The sequence below is a fragment of the Balaenoptera musculus genome, chromosome X (genome assembly GCF_009873245.2).
Source record: "Balaenoptera musculus isolate JJ_BM4_2016_0621 chromosome X, mBalMus1.pri.v3, whole genome shotgun sequence".
NCBI classification, from domain to species: Eukaryota; Metazoa; Chordata; class Mammalia; order Artiodactyla; family Balaenopteridae; genus Balaenoptera; species Balaenoptera musculus.
The window spans coordinates 10,435,025-10,453,941 of record NC_045806.1 but is presented as its reverse complement, the minus strand read 5'-3'; the positions used below and the strand labels follow the sequence as shown (position 1 = coordinate 10,453,941).

At 45.2% G+C, this 18,917-nt stretch overlaps 1 protein-coding gene across 2 annotated transcripts in view; it reads right to left on the bottom strand.

Moving 5' to 3' along the window:
* Positions 1–13,954: 13,954 nt before the first annotated feature.
* The window catches only part of EGFL6 (EGF like domain multiple 6), a 294,169-nt gene continuing 289,206 nt past the window's right edge, over positions 13,955–18,917 (bottom strand). The window contains exon 13 of one of the 2 annotated variants that reach the window (XM_036839972.1): positions 13,955–14,272. In XM_036839972.1, the coding sequence (XP_036695867.1) occupies positions 14,162–14,272 (111 nt within the window). In that variant the 3' untranslated portion in view covers positions 13,955–14,161. The remainder of the gene's footprint in view (positions 14,273–18,917) is intronic. The other variant, XM_036839973.1, reaches the window with a different exon arrangement.

The following is an 18,917-nucleotide window of genomic DNA, read 5'->3' as shown; positions in this document are numbered from 1 at the left end:
AGAGAGTCCTTATAAAGTCCTTAGAACTATGTCACACACACTAAGCCTAACTGACAATTACACAGGACTACAATGAAAAGGTTTACTTATATCTACCATACCGGGCATTGTTCTAGAGCAGGGTGTCGGCAAACTTTTTCTATAAAAGGCCAGATAGTAAATACTTTGGCCTCTGCAGGCCACGCAGCCTCTGTACGGACTACTCAACTCTGCTGTTTTTGTAGCAGGAAAAGCAGTCACAGACAATACAGAAATGAATGGATACGGCTTCGCTCCCACAGATCTCTTTTTCAAAGACAGGAAGGCTGGATTTGGCTGCAGGCCACAGTCTGCTGACCCCTTTCTAGGGCAGTGCTGTCCAACAGCAATATAATGCAAGCCAAAGATACACTGTAAAATTTCTAGTGGCCACGTAAAAAAACATACACAGGTGAAATTAATAACACATTTTATTTAACCCAGTGTATCCCAAATATTGCTGTTTCAACACGTTGATAGATATAAAAAAACTGGGATAGTTTACATTGTCTTCTTCATACTAATTCTCCAAAATTCGCTGTTTTACACTTAATGCACATCTCAATTCGGACCAGGCACATTTCAGGTACTCAAGAGCCTTATGTAGCTAGCGGCTACCATACTGGACAACATAGTTCTAGAGCATATGCTAGTACAGATAATGCTGAGATACACACCTATACCCCTAGCTTCTGAATACATATTAAAAACAGTTTATACAGTGCCAACAACAGTAGGCCCTAAACATCTGTTGACTGAATGCATACAAAACCTTGTAAATATTAACTGGCATTACGGATATATGGACAAAGTGCACACATCCGCCCTAAAAGCAGATGAAAGATCAAAGAGAAATTTCCAAAAGCTGGTAACAAATCAGCAATAACCTAGATCTGTTTAGATCTTTAGATCTAAGATCTAAAGAGAAAATTTAAATTTCTAGCCGTAACCCACATACATCTCTCCGGCTACACAGGGAGCCCCTTCCTCTGTGGAGAGAAATGATGCCAAATGTTGGTAGGGGCGTCGCAGTTTCTGAAGTCACGCAGTACTGCTCTAGGGCCCTTTCGCCTTACGACGACCCCTAGCAAAGGTGCAGCGAGGGGACGGGACCTGCACAAGGGCCCACTCCGGCCCGGGTTCGGGTACCAGTGGGTGGGGTGGAGCGATAAGCAAAGCCTGCTGCAAGCCGTCCAAGGGTGACAGCCTGGCACCCAGCACACAGGCAGCGGCGGCCCCGAGAGAGCGGCCCACCCGGGAGATCTCGGCTGGAGGAGAGGTGAGGGCGAAGTCACGTTCCGGTCTACCGGCCCTGGGCACACCGAGAACCTCCCCAAGCAGGGGTGGGCTTCCACTGGGAACAAGGACTCGCCTGACTGCAGTGACAGAGACGCCCGCGAACACAGAGAATAGCTCACCGAGAAGCACAGGCGAAGCCCGGGAGGCCTCGGCGTCCAGATAGAACTTCCGGCCCCGGGGCGGGACCACGAAAGCTCAACCAATCCAAGCCCGCAGGCTGGAGAACACTGTCCGGGACCCAGCGCATGCGTGCTAGGGAAGTGGCGCCTGCGCAGAGCGGTCGGCGGCCCAGGGGGCCGGGCCCGGGGCCACCTTCCATCCCCCCATCCCCCATCCCCCCATCCCCGCCACACACCCCCACCCGCCGCAGCTCCCAGTATGGGGTCCTGTGGTCTGGGGCCGACGGTCCGCACCGGGCCCTGAATTGAAAGAAGCTAGCCTTTGAGCATCGAAGTGTGTTGAACTACTCTGCAACCTACCCTTTCTGCTTCCAGTCAAGACAGCGCTCAGCTAAATGTTGACAAAACTTTGGACAAAACTGTGAATTACCTATTTACTTAACGCAGTAATTAATTCAACAAGTACCTACTGCACCTTTGGCATGCATCAGCTGATATGAAAGTAGAAAACATTCATTAAGTAGCCTTGTGCATCCTGCACTTCCCACCTGTACGCATTCTTTACCTGCAAGGGTCCAATAAAGACAGTGTTGGTAGAACTAGAGAAAGTGGCAGCCTTCTTTGCTGACCCCATACTGGAGGGTAACTTGGGGGAAGGTTAAAGGAAGCAGGGTTTTGCTCTGGATTGGATGCTGTCAGGAAGCAGGGTGGTTCTATGATTGAGCAACGTAATAAACCTTACCTAGGAGGAGGGAAGACAGGACCAAGACTAAAGCTGTAATTAGTAAAGCAGCAGCAGCGACTCCATTTAAAAAACTGTTGAAACATCGCAAGTTTATCCTGGATGTAACCTCAGAGACTAGTTTCAAAGGCTATTGCTTCTATCACAAGAACAAAGTGAGACACCTATTAATCTACTTTATTGAACAGGCTGGGCTCTGTAGGGTGTAAGAAAGAAGAAACTTTAAATTTTTTCTCACCATTGCCTTGAAACAAGCTCTGTTGGCTCTCTCCTGCCCCTCGGCTGCTCTAGGGCTGGAGCTTGAGGCTTGAGCAAATCCCACAGCTTTTCTTTTTCCTTCCAGTTTTACTGAGATATAAGTGACATACAGCACTGTATAAGTTTAAGATGCAAAGCATAATGATTTGACTTACATACATCACGAAATGATGACCACAATAAGTTTAGTGAACATCATCTCATATAAATACAAAATAAAATGTTTTCTTTGTGATGAAAACTCTCAGGATTTACTCTTAACAACTTTCATATTTAACATACAGCGGTTGTTAATTATCTTTATAATATTGTACATTACATCCCTATTACTTGTTTATAACTGGAAGTTTGTATCTTTTGACTACCTTCATCCAGTTCCCCTTCCCCTGCCTCCCCACAGCTTTTCCAGTCACTTTCAGGTATAAAGAAACAATCTTATTTTTAGGTTGTTAAATCCATTCTAAATCTAGTATCAGAACTTCTATTACTCAACCAATTCAAAGTGCTGACCCTCGCTCAGCTCAGGTGTGATCTGTAACTCTGTGGCCCAGCAAAGGGGAAGACACGTGGATTAAGTTCTTCACTCTCCTTACTGTACCCTGTCTCTGCTTCCTGCGCTATTTTCTGGTCTCCCCAGGGTGAGGGCAGGAGAAGGAAGGAGTGGTAGAAAGGTCTTATTTGATTAGTATTGTGAATTGAATGGTCTCCCCACCCCCCAAGATAGATACTTCCACTTCCTAACCCTGGAACCTGTGAATGTGACCTTATTCGAAAAAAGGGTCTTTGTAGGTATAACTAAGTTAAAGATCTTAAGATCATCCTGGATTACCTGGGTGGGCCCTAAACCCAATGACAAGTGTCCTTAGAAGAGACAGAAGAGGAGAAGACACAGAGACAGAGAAGAAGCCACGTAAAGATTAAGGTGGACATCGGGGTGATGCAGCCACAAGCCAAGGGACTCCTAGACCCACCAGAAGCTGGAAGAAGCAAGGACGCATTCTCCCCAGAGCTTTTGGGAGGAGCATGGTCCTGCCAACACTTTAAGGTTGAACTTGTGGCTCCAGAACTGTGAGAGAATACATTTCTGTTGTTTTAAGCCACCCAGTTTTTTATGGCAGCCACAGGAAACGAATTCAGTTAATGATGTTGCTACCTGGTATTGGAGCTCTGTGTGCTGATATCCAAAGGCTGCCTTTTGTTCTTTTTGTGCGCTCACTTTGGGGATATTTTGGAGACCTCACCCCTTGCTGGGGGGCCCCTTCTTACCCATTCTCTGGTTCAGATGATACACTGGTTGACCACCAGCTCCTGCATTTGGTGGCACGTCCCACCCAGCCTTTTTCTGTTGGGTCAGCTCACCCGCAGACAGGCCTCTTGGGCGAGGTCCTTCCAGAACCACCCAGCTACTTGCTTGATGTGCACTTAGCCCTTGGCAAAGTCCCAGCAGCTCTGCCCCCACCAAGCCCTGGAAGCAGAGGCCGCTCCCTCTGCAGTCATACGTAGACTTAAGCAGTCCCAGCTGGCTCAGCTGTTGAGTTTTTTGGGAGAGTCATGCACCATTTCTTGTCCCTTTCAGTTCAATTCGGGAGCACCTGTCAATTTCTCTGAGTGGTTCTCTCAAGTTCCCCTCCACTTGCTGGGAAGGCGGGAGGAAGCTTCTAGAATTCTAAAGGCCATCTTCCAATTTTGCCTTCTCCTGTACATCAGCTGAAAAGGGGTGACAGGCCATGGGTGCCTGACATAGTGTTGGGCTCCCCACTTAGTACTGTGAAGATGGTCTAGCATGTCTCTCTATAAAAGTACTCAGCGGGCACTTAACACTGGGCTCAGATTTGGGTGAAACTCCAAGTCAGGAAAAGTCCCATTTAACATCCTCTTGCACCCAGAGTAATCTTTTTTGTTGTTTTATAAATTTATTTATTTTTGGCTGCGTTGGGTCTTCATTGCTGCGTGTGGGCTTTCTCTAGTTGTGGCGAGCGGGGGCTACTCTTCGTTGCAGTGCGCGGGCTTCTCATTGTGGTGGCTTCCCTTGTTGCAGAGCATGGGCTCTAGGCACGCGGGCTTCAGTAGTTGTGGCACACGGGCTTCAGTAGTTGTGGCTCACGGGCTTAGTTGCTCTGCGGCATGTGGGATCTTCCCGGACCAGGGCTCGAACCCATGTCCCCTGCATTGGCAGGCGGATTCTCAACCACTGCACCCCCAGGGAAGCCCCTCAGAGTAATCTTTAGCTCGTTTCCATACCTCTTGTTCTCCTTTCCCACACCATTTGCCCATTTTGCCATTTCTCTAGAATGTAAGTTATTGTACCCTAGATTTATGGCCACAGGTTGGTAGAGAATGAAGGAAGCCTGGCTTCCATCAGTTGGTGGTACATATCATACGATGGAAATTCAGAGGCAGTAAAACAATATTTATACTAGTTTGTTACTGGGGATGCTTCAAAATTCCATGTAATCAGAAAAATGGAGAAAAAGTACAAAAAGAGATGGGATAAAAGGATGCCAACTCAAACACCTCTGCCTGTCTACTCAGTTGCCTCCCGCACTGCGGTTAACAAATCTGAACCGAAGCCCACCCGCTGGGATTTCACTCTGTCCGAGTGGCTTGGTACCAGCAGGAACGCGTCTGCCAGGGATGTGGACTGCTCCGTGAAATGCCTCACCGCATTCTGGTTCTCAGGTTTTTCTTTTAAAAGGAGGTCGTTTTGTAACAGCAGTTCGTCTGAGGAGCAAGATGTGAGCACTGAACTAAAAACCACTGGTCTGTGCTGCTTCTTTTGTCTTTCGTGCGCGCACCCTGTAGCCTCAAGGCTTATTCTCATGGACTCGCCACTGTACACACCATCCACAGCCCCCCTTTCCCAACATGACCTGGGCGTGCTGCCAGAAGGGACCATTCATCAGAAACGACACTATAAAGGGGAACCATGCTCATCCCAGGTCTTCTAAGTCTTCAGTGGGAGACACATTTGGCCAGGAGTGTACCATTCTGATTTATGGTGCCCAAGAGAAGCATTTTTTCCATTTCAGCCTCATTTTCCCCCATAACAACCTAACGCATTGTACTTGCCACATGATTTGGCGCATACAATACTGTTTTTGCTACTTATTATTCATTTCAAACCAGACCCAAACACCACCTAGTTTTCTAGCTGCTGAAGAGAATGAAGGCGTCAACTCCTTAGTTATGACAAGAATAAATCACTTAGTTTGGTATGTTGGCTGGGACAATTACATGTGCTCAATACCAGCTTTTATGTGACAGGGTCTACGTGGTGGACTTTGGTGGGTTTTGGCCACCTGGCTTTCAGCCCACCTTCAGAACAGGCCATCGGGTGCCCCGCTCTGCCCTAGCCAGGGGGCAGCGACATGACCCAAGCGGGGCTGATGGCACACCCCTCCCTGGAATGTGAATTTCAAGCACAGTAATGTGGAGACTAACATAGTAAGAGATTATTCCTGCGATGGTGGCTTCCTGATCAGCAATGGCTTTTTCCCATTGTTCTGCTTCTAACCCTGCAGCTCATTTCCAAGGCTGGATTTCTGGTCTTTCCATTCACCTGCACACTCCTGTTTCCTTACTGTAATTTCCCTTTGCTGTAGGTTAGTGGAGGTCTGTTTGTTCTTGCTACAAGCAAACACTGACTCAGCCCGTCTTAATGTAGCTGTGTGATTTGAGTCATCAGGAGAGAATTCCTGATCTTACACGGTGCTGAAATTGCCTTCTTACTCGTTCCTTTGTATGAAGGCATTGGAAGCTGCTATTACAAAAGAGCAAATATTACTTAGGGAAGGTTACACTGCCAGCTCTTTACTCCTTACACCTGAGTTTTCTTATAAGGGTCGTTTCTCTTTACTTGTCAGAGATCAGCAGAATGGGACTTGAACAAGTAAATGTTGATGGGGTGAACTGGGAGAGAATGAGAGGTCTGCAAGATTAGATTCTTCAAGATCTCACGGGCGACTGATTGGAAGGTTCTCGGTACCCAGAAGAAGCATGAGTTCGCAAGACACTGGGGAGGAGAAACGGAGCCAGGATGAAGCAGGAGATGCTGGAGACAGCCCTCTTTGCTGCCTGCCCGCTGGCAGCCACACACATGCACGTAAATTGCCAGCAGGGGGCACTGCTGGAACTCTGAGAGAGGGTCTGTAAACCGAAAGAGGCAAGAAGAAAGTGTTTCCCTTTCAGCGGAGGAGCTGTGTGCGTGCAGCTCAAACTCAGGAGGAAAAATATTTTTAAAAGGACAGTAACAGGGATAGGAAAGGGGACGCAGAAACTTTTATCCCTGTGCAGAAAGAGCAATAGATGTGGGGAAGGTGAGCCTGCGTTCCAGGCTCCTGAGCAGCAGGAAAGGAAACCCTCAGGCCTCAGCTCCTGCTGAATGACTCCTCAAGACTCCAGTGCCCTTTGCCTTCAGTCACAACCCGCCTGCTGTTAAGAGACGAACTCACTCCAGGTGTCCCAAGTCAACTGGCACCAAGTCACATAGATGAGGTTCATCTTAAAGGGGGGGGGGGTAATACTTTTACTTTTTAAAGTAAATGTTTTGTTGAAGTCTAACACATATATAGAAAAGTCAGAGCAGAAATCATAAGTGTGCTGCTCAAAGACTTTCACAGAGTGAACATGTCCCTTTAAAAAGCATCAAGAAACAATGGCCACTCCCCCCAGAAGTCCCCCCACCTTGTGTTCCCTCGCAGCACCCTCTCCAAGGGTAAACACAGTCCAAACTTCTCCATCACAGAGTTATGGCCCCTGATCTCAAAACTTTTGTAAGTGAAAAGGGGAAAAAAATTATGTAAGTGGAACCATACAGTATGTACTTCCTGGCTTTTTTTTTTTTTTTTTTTAATTTTTTGGCCACACTGCGAGGCTTGTGGGATCTGAGTTCCCCAACCAGGGATTGAACCCGGGCCCTCAGCAGTGAGAGCGCGGAGTCCTAACCACGGGACCGCCAGCGAATTCCCTGGCTTCTTTTGATCAATGCCACATTTTAAAAATTCATCTGTGTTGCTGTGAGTAGCATTAGTTTGTTCATTCTCATTTCTTGGTAATATCTCATTGAATAAATATACCAGTTTATTTATCCATTCTGCTCACAAGGGACAGTATGGATATTTGAGTTGTTCTACTGTGATTATTACAGAAAGTGTCACGATGCATTTCTATTGAGTATATACCTAGGACTGGCATTCTGGGTTGGTAACATGTACTGTTTTCGGTCATAAATGACGCTTGACCATAAATCGACACACCATATCTTCTGTATGATTTCTGTACCTGAAGAAGGCACTCCCAAATGTGTTTTGAGCAACACTGTCTGTGCAATACATAATAGGCTCTCAAAGAAATTACTGAGAAGGAAGGGGTAATTAGTTCTTACCTAATTTCATTGAATCCAGCACTCATCATGCTCTAGGAAGTGGCCACAGGGTGGCAGAAACCATAACAAACAAAACCACAACCTAGAAGTGGAAAACAATTTCTATAACATTCCCAAACTGGTCAGAGATATACATAGGACAAGTTTTTGTCAAAAATATGCATACGTGTGCCCAGCAGTGGGATTGCCGGGTCATGTGGTAGTTCTATTTTTAGTTTTTTAAGGAACTTCCATACTGTTGTCCATAGTGGCTGTATCAATTTACATTCCCACCAACAGTGCAAGAGGGTTCCCTTTTCTCCACACCCTCTCCAGCATTTATTGTTTCTAGATTTTTTGATGATGGCCATTCTGACCGGTGTGAGGTGATACCTCATTTGCGACCACCTAGAGGGGTGGGATAGGGAGGGTGAGAGGGAGACACAAGAGGGAGGGGATATGGGGATATATGTATACGTATAGCTGATTCACTTTGTTATAAAGCAGAAACTAACACACCATTGTAAAGCAATTATACTCCAATACAGATGTTAAAAAAATATATGCATATGTAAACTTTTTATCCTAAACCCACTTCGGGGCAGCCCTTCTCAGCTCCAGGCCAGACTCTCACCACCCCTTACTACTGCCTCTAAGTCTATTTATAAACTGTTGTACAGAATTTTTTCACATGTATGCTAAGGATAGAATTTTTATGAAGCAGGACAGGGCGTTTAAAGATGTAAGAGTTCCCCAGAGGTCATAAGTAACTACTCCAATCTACAACTCCATTCTCCACGGAAAAAAAAGGACCCTTATTTGTACACATTTAGAGGAATCCCAAATTGTTTGTTGCCTTGCCATTCCCTGGCCAAACAGCATGAAGCTGCATCCACACAGCGCCAGGATGATGCTTTGAATGGACACAGAACGCAGCTATTTGGCATCTGCAGTCACTGTTTTACTGACTGGAAGAGAAAATTTAAAAAAAAGGTCGAATTCATTTACAATGGTCTTTTGAATGTTGACCCGGTCTAAGCCTTCTTGAAGGGCCTCAAGCTTGTTAAAGGAATTTGAAAACAATCTACAGGCAAATGTGGTTAGGGGCATTTCTCTATAAAAGCCAGTTTTTAAAAGGGAAACATGTCTAGCTACTACCCCTGCCCCTCATTCTTGCTTGGGGAGAAACTATTAGTGATTTGGATTGCCAGTCTGATAGCACTGCACCTACCAAAAGAACTGCATTTACTTGAAATGATGCTAAATGGTCATTATCCAATTGGCCCCTGTCAGATTTCTTAAATGTTCTAAAAGGCAAGAATACTTGATTCAAAAACAAATAACCACTATTGGAGGAAAGTTATCAAATTATAACATATTCTAAAACTTTTGGATGCCATTTGCAGCAACATGGATGGACCTAGAGATTATCATACTAAGTGAAGTAAGTCAGACACAGAAAGATAAATATCATATGATATCACTTACATGTGGAATCTAAAAAGATGATATAAATGAACTTATTCACAAAACAGAAACAGACTGACAGACTTTGAAAACAAACTTATGGTTACCAAAGGAGAAAGGCAGGGGGAGGGGGAGGGATAAATTAGGAGTTTGGGATTAACATATGCACACTACTATATATAAAATAGATAATCAACAAGGACCTACTGTATAGCACAGAGAACTCTACTCAATATTTTGTCATAATCTATATGGGAAAAGAATCTGAAAAAGAATGGATATATGTGTATGTATAACCGAACCACTTTGCTGTACACCTGAAACTAACACAACATTGTAAATCAACTATACACCAATGTAAAATAAAAATTAAATTAAAAAAATAAAAAATAAAATTTTGATAGTTCTCTGCCGCAATGCAGAATGATTTTACTCTATGTTTATTTTGCAGAAACTAATTTACCTGATATCTTATGGTCTGATTGGAACAAGATTTAAATAGCAGTCCTGAAAAAGAAAGCAGTAGTATCAAAGGTGAGAGTGTTATCTGCAAAGCTATAAATTTATAAGAAGCCAACCTTGCTACCCAGTCTCACTGCCATCACCTCATCTCACTGATCCCTGAAAGGTAATAAGAGTCTGATTTTGGGAAGCCATTCTCCATGGGCCTCTTGTGTTTCCACCTATCGTCTGCACAAAGGCATTGGCAGCTTTTGTTCTGTACTATCTTATCAAGGATGTTGGTAGAGCCTGGGAGAATAGAGATAGTATCTTATTTCTCAAGAGCAGATTTGTTTCCTGACAAAGATAAAAATATCATCTCCTTCTGGGGCAATGTTTGGGCAGGTTGGCTATTGGTCCCCTTATAAGATTGGGGCTTTCCTCAACTCAGAGTTCCTCACTGTGACACAAACTCACTGGGTACCCGGCATCCACCTGGACCCGCCTCTGCATTGCCCCACCCCCTCTGAGCCTCGGGGTGGGGGACAAGGGGCAGTGGTGTGACCCTGAGGCCCATGCTACCTGTTGTCCCGTGGGTAATAAAGTCCACCTCTGACCCAGGAGTCTCGTGTTTTCTACTGATATCTAGGAAACTGTGACAGGCCAACTTGTTAGCTTGCAAGTAGGGGAACAGTTCTTGACATCTGTAAACATCTTCAGGTAAAAGTATTCCAGAGTCATCCCACAAGTATTCTGTGCCTAAGAAAAAGAGAAAAGTACCAAAAATATAGGCTACATCAGGCCACATTAGAGATCAGTGCAATTTTAGGGAGGCATCAAGTGCCCGAGAAGAAGGGGTCATTCAGTACCCTTCCTTGCTTAGGACAGAGGCCCAGATGTGGTCTCAAAATCTTTAACTCAGTGCTTTGGGCAGCCGCTGACATTCAGCCTCCTGAGGAGGCAAAAACGGGGCTCATGCCATTGTTATTTCAATGTTAACATACACTCGTGAGGCTGGAGGATGTGGTAGATCCTGGTGAAGGTAATCTAGTCTATACCAGCAGACAGGCAGCACCATTCAGTGGTAAGAAATTTGGGCAGCACTCAGGGCCTGCGGCAGGTTGAAGATCTTGGTTTTGTTGCAGACCCAGTCTACACAGTCTGTCCTTTTCTCTCACAGTGCTTCACAGCCTGGAGACAAGATGGAGAAAAGAAAGCAGTTGGCTTGATCCGGATTGGGGCTCTGCCTGGCGGCTGTGGCAGAAAGACACCAGAGCACGGGCCTTGGGGAGGCAGTGGCAAGGGTGTCTTTGAAGGTATGGTGGGCCTTGGGGTCTAGGTTGTGTTTTATTAGAGAGGAGAGTCAAACCAGGAAGAAACCAAGAGGTGGGGAGAAAATGGAAATGTCAAGGGAATGGGGGTTTCATTTTAAAAAGGTCAAAGGATAAGCATGGGGAGATTAAGAAGAGAAAACCAGATCAACCAGGAGAGTTTGATATTGGAGTTCAAGAGCTCGGAGGTGATGATCAAGTTCAAGCGGTGGCCACAGGGCAGAGACTGAGGAGGAGAAGATGGTTACTGGAAGAGAGGAGGTCAAAGAACTGTGAGGGCAGGTTCTGAATGGGTCATGTGGCTAGATGTCACCACGATGGTTGACGACTATGGCTAGAAGGACGGAGGGCCAAAGAGCTATTTAACTGCGCCTTCAAGGAACAGTGGCCTTTACGTGCAAGTAGAGAAAGAAGAGACTGTGGACAAGAGTTGGAGCAACGAGGATGCCGCCCTCAACTCCAGCCCCTGAAAAGAGTGCCGTGGGGGAGGAGGAGCAGCTTCATGTGACCTGGCCGCAGGCAGAGCGGCGGCCCTGGGAGAGCTCAGTTCAGCTAAGGGAGAGAGACGGAGTCTGTCTACCAGACAACGGAGTACGTGTGATGGGGGAGGGGGCAGAAACGGTGGGCGTGAGTGCCCAGAGGAGGGAGCCCATAACAGTGAGGGGATGAGAGCGTGGGAGAGGATGGATGACAAGGGGCAGCTGCACACTGGGTGATGCCAGGGTCAACATCTATGGGAGTCATGGCTCAATTATCCGACCTTAGTTTCCCCAAAGGAACCCAAGTATGATTCCATGCTACTGCAGGCTGGAGGTCCATGATGCTATAGGCCGTTGACTGCAACTCAAAATAACATGTTGGTATTTAAGGTCCAAGAAGTTAGTCCCAAACACTGTGGTCTTGTGGTAGAAATGGCAGGGGAGCCCACCAGTGGTCAGGGAAGAATGGTCACCTGACTTTGGATTGTGTTTCGTTTGAAATCCTAGATAGGCCGAGAGAGGTTTATTTTTGTCTTACTTAATGTCAAGCAGCGACCAGTATGGGATGGGGTAGACATGCCACCATGTCATCAGGGACCCAGGCTTCCTCCAGCTATGTACTCCTCCATAGGCTGTGGCCCTTGCCCTCATGGTCACAAGGCAGCTCCCAGAGCTCCTGCCTTCACAACCACATTGCAGGCAGGAAGAAGGAGGAAGGGAAATGGCAAAAGGGGCTGCTAACCGAGAGCCTTCTTTAATGATCCTTCCTGGAAGTCCCACCAATGACTTCAGTGGGCTCCCCCATCTGAAAGAGAGGTTGGGAAATACAGCCTTTTAGCTGAGCACATTGCATTCCCCCCATATATATGGTTATACTAGTAAGGAAAAAGGTGAGAATGGATATTGGGTAGGCAACTAGAAGTCTCTGCTACAGATATTACAGAAACATGAAATATTATTATTCAATTTAACTCATCTTTGTGTATTGATTTTCTCCCCCATACGTAACATAATTGCAGGCCTCCCTATTTCGTTTCTGGTTCAATATCTCTTCCTGTAACCTGGATTACTGGGGCACTGTCCTTCACTGCAAGGTCTCCCCTCTATTTTCCTTTAATCTAAGCCAAACTATGCTCTCAAATCTCCTTGGTCACTGAAGAGATGGGGGCTGGGGTTGGGGGGTCCTTCTTCAAGTTCTAGCACAGTGTCAGAAGCCACCTGTGTCAGTTAGCTTTTGCTGTATAACAAACCACCCCAAATTTTCACATCTTAACACAACTATTTTATTACCTCTTGGTAATATCTGTGGGCTGATTTGACTGAGCCAGGCACTTCTCCATCTGGTCTCCCTGGAAACACAGTTTTGGGGATTTCTATAACTAGCAGTTATCCTAACACATACAGCTACAGTCCTGTATAGACTCTATGGCCAAAGAACTTCACACTAAGGGAGAACAATGTATTTTTTCCCACCATCTTAAGAGGTTGTATGTGTTGGTTGTATTAAAGAGAACATTGTTGAAGAAGGATTACTTTAAAAAAAAAGACAAAGAAGAAGGATTACTAAGAGTTTCAGTATAAAAAAACTCTAAGAGTAAGGCGACAAATTTTAAAGATTAGTAAGTGGACACCTTCTTGCTTTCCTTCCTTTTACAGCTCAATGCCTTCGTTGCTTTCGGGCTAACAAGCAAATATCTGGGGAATCTTCTGTTTCGGAGCTCTCTTGAACCTCTTTCTGACCTAGAATCTTAAAACAGAATACACTTTCATCCTCAGGGAATACACTCAGGATTCACTACCACACAAAGCAGTTCTTGAATTCAGAAGAAAAGAGAAACAGGAAAGGAGGCATTAGTCTTTTTTGGAACCTGGCTACTAGCATAATTTGGTTTTAGGTATTTCTCTGAGGCCTTGAATTCAACAACTTACGCTAACTGGCATTGCAGTTATGAGGCCTAATAAAGCAGTCATGTGTTCCCATAATGGCAAGTAATTTTAAGAATTTTTAAGAATGTAAGTAAAATAAATATATATATATCTAACTATTTCCATAGAGAAAAGAATGAAAAACACATTTTCTAGCAAAGCAAATAACCATACACATAATTAAACACAGAATCAACAACACATTTTCTTACTTAGAAACTATGACACAAGGTTATTTAGATATTATTATTACAAAGAATTTAAATATACAAATTTGGTTGTAAAAGATCAGGCTAAGCCACTTAGGTAAAAGTCTATCTGTGATGTTATAGTTTCCAAGAAGTGCCATAGAAGTCAAACAGTTAAACACTTCTCTGTGCTTTTTTTTTTTTTTTTAAATTCTCAAAATGTTATATAAAGTGGTTCATCAAATCACACAGACACATCAAATGTACTGGGGTGGGGGGAGGAGGGCTGAACTGACACATCCACATTTTATAGACTCAGAAATGAATGAGAAGACACAGTGGTACTATATTTAAAGCAAATATTGGCATATCTTGTACAAGAAAGGCATCTTACAATAATGATTCTGTTGATACATCACAATTTTTCAGTTTGTATTTCTAAAATGGGGGGAGGATCTATGATATAATGTCAAAAAAGAGAGAACTGACATAAAAAGCCAAATATAAAGATACAAAAGACAACAGTAACACTCAACCATCCACAGATAAAAGGCCATCTGGACATAAGCCTGAAACCAGCAAGACGCCATCCACCGCAATTTCTCCGGTTTTGCCCTTGCCACGTTCTGCTTCAAAAATGATCTAATAATGGAGAGGGAACAAAAAATTACTTCAAAATATTTAAAGCAATGATAAAGTCCCACTATTTAATAGCTATTAAACTGGACTAAATTCATATGTCCCTACTGCATAGAAACAGGCTTTGACACTGAATATATAATAATATATTTTCCAGATGCCAGGTATCTACACGGAGTGAATTACATTCAGAGAAAACAGGGTCACTGCAACACCTAAAAGAAGCTGGAAAGCCCTGGAAAGCTGAGAAGAGTAAGGTTTAAGAGGAAATTCTGGAATTCCCATTTAAAGAAAAAAAAAAAAAAAAAGCAAAAGTAAAAGAATAATATGATTTTCTTCTCGAAAACCAGGCTAGAAGGAATCGAATACTCCCCGTGAACATAACGTAATCACAGAGCAGTGCTCAGGGCAGCGGAGATGAAGCAACTTTAGGCTTGCGTGATGACCAGTGCGTCCGGCTTTCCCTGGCTCTCCAAAGAGAAAAGTGGAAGCCTCAGAAGGACAAATGGGGGCAAAGACAGACTGAATGCCCACTGCCCGGGCTACTCTCTGTTTTCTTACGCTCCCTGGATTCATTTTCTTGAGAATGGCTGGAGACAAGCTATCACTGAGAAGCAAGTGATAGCACAACTGGATACAGAAGTCTCTTCCTCCCCTAGTCTCTTCTCAGGCAGGAACTGCTTTCAGAAAGATGTTCCTTTGGGATAAGTTTTAAAAGTAGTGAGCCGAAAAGCAGACCCCTCACAGCAGCTGCAATGGGTGGGATAATGAGGGGAGGCATGTCTAGATCTTGGGATGCGGTGGCTTTCCCATCACTAAAATCCCTGACTGATACTCCCAGATAACTAAAAAATAAATATCAGGATAACAAATTGACATCCTAATTTGTGTCTGTTTTTCCACTGCATTTTTGCCAAGTCTGGAACAACAAAAAAAATTCAGGCAGGCTTCTTATGTTCTCTTTTGTCAAGGAGATTTGGGATATAAAAATCAAAAGCAGACTTTTCTACAAGACATCCCCTTGCTGATATTTGCCCCCCGCAGGCTTAACCTCCTTGAGAAGGCTAAGCCAGTAGAAGGTGGAGTGAGGTGCCTGTGAGGGGTAGAAGCAGAAGGAATGAGGGGGAAAGTGAGATTCTCCAGGACTAGGAGCCACACCACTGTGTCTTCGTGGCCGAGCCCTGGGTGGGAAACGGTTGCCCGAACTTCCTATGGAGGATGGATTCCCAGGAGCAAGACTCCAGTAAAGTTTTCTGGGTCCAGTCTGGCATGGAAATTGAAGAGATGAGTCACTTGCAGAACCACGTGGGTGCACAAAATGTGGGTCTCCAGGGCCCTCACGATGAAGGGAAGATGTGCTGCCCATCTTTTAATGTCTGTGCCACTTTTAGCCTTTCAGATGCTCAGGCCACCCTGGGCAGGGTGGCCCTCACTCAACCCTGTGTGAGCAAATAACGGAGACTGAATCCCACGCAGCGCCAGCCCCCAGCCACACAGCCTAGTGGGATGGGGCTTTGGGTTCAGATGTAATTTGATTTAGAGAAAGCAACGCGACTTACCTTGCATGCCTGAATTTATGGAGTAAGACTCACATCTGCTACAAATATCCACAGCCAATATGACACTGATGAACTGAAATGCACGCTTTAGTCTGGACTGTTTGGCCTCCCCACCCTCCACTGCGCCCCATCAAGGTTTGCCCTAGCACTGAAAAAGTTCAGGGCACAGGTGCCTGCCTCAGGCCCCTGCTGGGCCTGCGTACCCTTCTAACAGGCCAGGCTCTTTGGGGGCATGTTTTCAAAAATGTGCATTTAAATAAAATCACTGTTTTGATAGCATACACCCCCAGCAAGCCACTGAGTTATGTAAAATATTTCTCAGTATATAAATTCAGTAAACATGGAGGTAATTACGAACGCTGTGCAGAGGCATGCTTCAATTCTCCAACAGGGATCTCAACCCTCTACAGCACGACTCAACGTTACGATCCCCAAACTACGCTACAAACACAACAATGTAAATATGTGGATTGGATGTGTATTGACTCAAATTTTTTGCAGTGAGAATAAACTAGAATTAAGGCATTCGTCGGTGCTAAGCCAGCCCTGGAATTGGGAAAGAACGGTTAAGAAGTTCATTAACTTGGCCCAACATATACTTTTATCCATAGTCATGTCTCAGGATGTATTTTATTTAATTTATTTATTTTTCATTATTTATTTATTTACTTATTTATTTATTTATTGCTGCATTGGGTCTTCGTTGCTGCATGCGGGCTTTTCTCTAGTTGCGGCGAGCGGGGGCTACTCTTCATTGCGGTGCGCGGGCTTCTCACTGTGGTGGCTTCTCCTGTTGTGGAGCACAGGCTCTAGGCACGCGGGCTTCAGTAGTCGTGCCTCGCGGGCTCTAGAGTGCAGGCTCAGTAGTTGTGGCGCACGGGCTTAGTTGCTCCGCAGCATGTGGGATCTTCCTGGATCAGGACTCAAACTCATGTCCCCTGCATTGGCAGGCGGGTTCTCAACCACTGCACTGCATCAGGGAAGCAGGCGGACTCCCAACCACTGCACTGCATCAGGGAAGCCCAGGATGTATTTTATTTATTTATTTATTAAAAAAAAAATTTTTTAGGTATCTATTCTTTTTTTAAAATTTATTTAATTAATTAATTTATTTATTATTTTTGGCTGCGTTGCATCTTCGTTGCCGCACGTGGGCTTTCTCTAGTTGCGGCGAGCGGGGGCTACTCTTCGTTGCAGTGCGCGGGCTTCTCATTGCAGTGGCTTCTCTTGTTGTGGAGCTCGCGCTCTAGAACGCGGGCTTCAGTAGTTGTGGCTCGCGGGCTCCAGAGCACAGGCTCAGTAGTTGTGGCTCACGGGCTTAGCTGCTCCACGGCATGTGGGAGCTTCCCGGACCAGGGCTCAAACCCGTGTCACCTGCATTGGCAGGCAGATCCTAACCACTGCGCCACCAGGGAAGCCCCCAGGATGTATTTTATATAAGATGTTCTGCTGTGATTCAAGTGTGATGAGTGAATGAAGAGATGCTGAATCTGACATCTGACACTAAGGGCCTGGCTATTTGGTTTGACGCCTAGTACAGGAGTTTACTTCCGTTGACTAACACATTCTCTTTCACAAGCAAAGTAGAAATGGAGTCCTGAACATTCTTCTTGTCACCACTGGTTGGTACTCTGCTCTTCGTGTATCTCCTTCCAGATTTCACCCTATCTTTTCCCTTCCCACCTCGAGCAAACTTCTCATAACGGCCTAGAGGGGCTGTCCCCAGGGCTCTGCTCCCTTCCCTCCTGGTGGCTCTACAGTGTGGCTTTCCCTCTTCGCCTCCAAAGACATGACTCCTGCAAAGGTCGGTAGCCACCTCCTGATGGTCAAACTTGACAGACTGTCATTTTTATCCTATTTGTTCCTTCTGAGCAGTACATCCCATTGGTCAACTTCCTCTTAAAACTCTGCTCCCTTTTCCTTTATTAAATCCTCTGGGCAGTAAAGGATGAACTCAGCAGGTCTGGGTTGTCCAAACCCTGCACATTCCAAAGACAGGTTTGGACCTTGACTGGTTCCTGGAAAATAACCTCTAAGTCCCTGGAATATCTTACCTCTTAAGAGTGTCTGTGGCCACGCCAGATAATTTATGCTAACAATGTGATTTACGGTGGGGACCTTGGGCCACACAGTATCAGCCTGTCCTCCGGAGAAGCTAAAGACTGAGTAACTAGGGTCAGCCATGTGCGCAGTCATGCGAGCAGACTGACCCAGAACAAAACCCCTGAACACCAAGGCTTGTGTGAGCTTCCCTCGTGGGCAGTACTTTGTGCATGTTGTCACGCATCATTACTAAGAGAATTAAGAGCTGTCCCTATGACTCACCAGGAGAAGAAAATTACACGCTTGTGCCCAATCTCTCCTCTGCCCTACATGCCTTTTCCCTCTGCTGATTTTAATCTGTATCTTTTCACTGTAACAAACTATAATCGTGAATATAACAGGTTTTCTGAGTACTTTGAGTCCTTCTAGGGAATCATGGAACTTGAGGGTGGTCTTAGGTACCCCAGACAATGGCCACTCTCTCAGTGCAGTCCAAAAAACATTTAAGGGCTTCCCTGGTGGCGCAGTGGTTGAGAATCTGCCTGCCAATGCAGGGGACACGGGTTCGAGCCCTGGTCTGGGAAGGTCCCACATGCCGCGGAGCAGCTGGGCCCGTGAACCACAATTACTGAGCTTGCGCGTCTGGAGCCTGTGCTCCGCAACAAAAGAGGCCGTGATAGTGAGAGGCCCGCGCACCGCGATGAAGAGTGGCCCCCACTTGCCGCAACTGGAGAAAGCCCTTGCACAGAAACGAAGACCCAACACAGCCAAAAATAAATAAATAAATAAATAAATAAACCCAACGTTCAAAAAACATTTAAAAAATGACCTTCTAGATGTGGTAGATATATACAATGGAATACTACTCAGCCATAAAAAATGAAATAATGCCATCTGCAGCAACTTGGATGGACCTAGAGATGACCACACTAAGTAAAGTAAGTCAGACAGAGAAAGACAAATACCATATGATATCACCTATATGTGGAATCTAAAATATGATACAAATGAACTTATCTACAAAACAGACCCACAGACATAGAGAA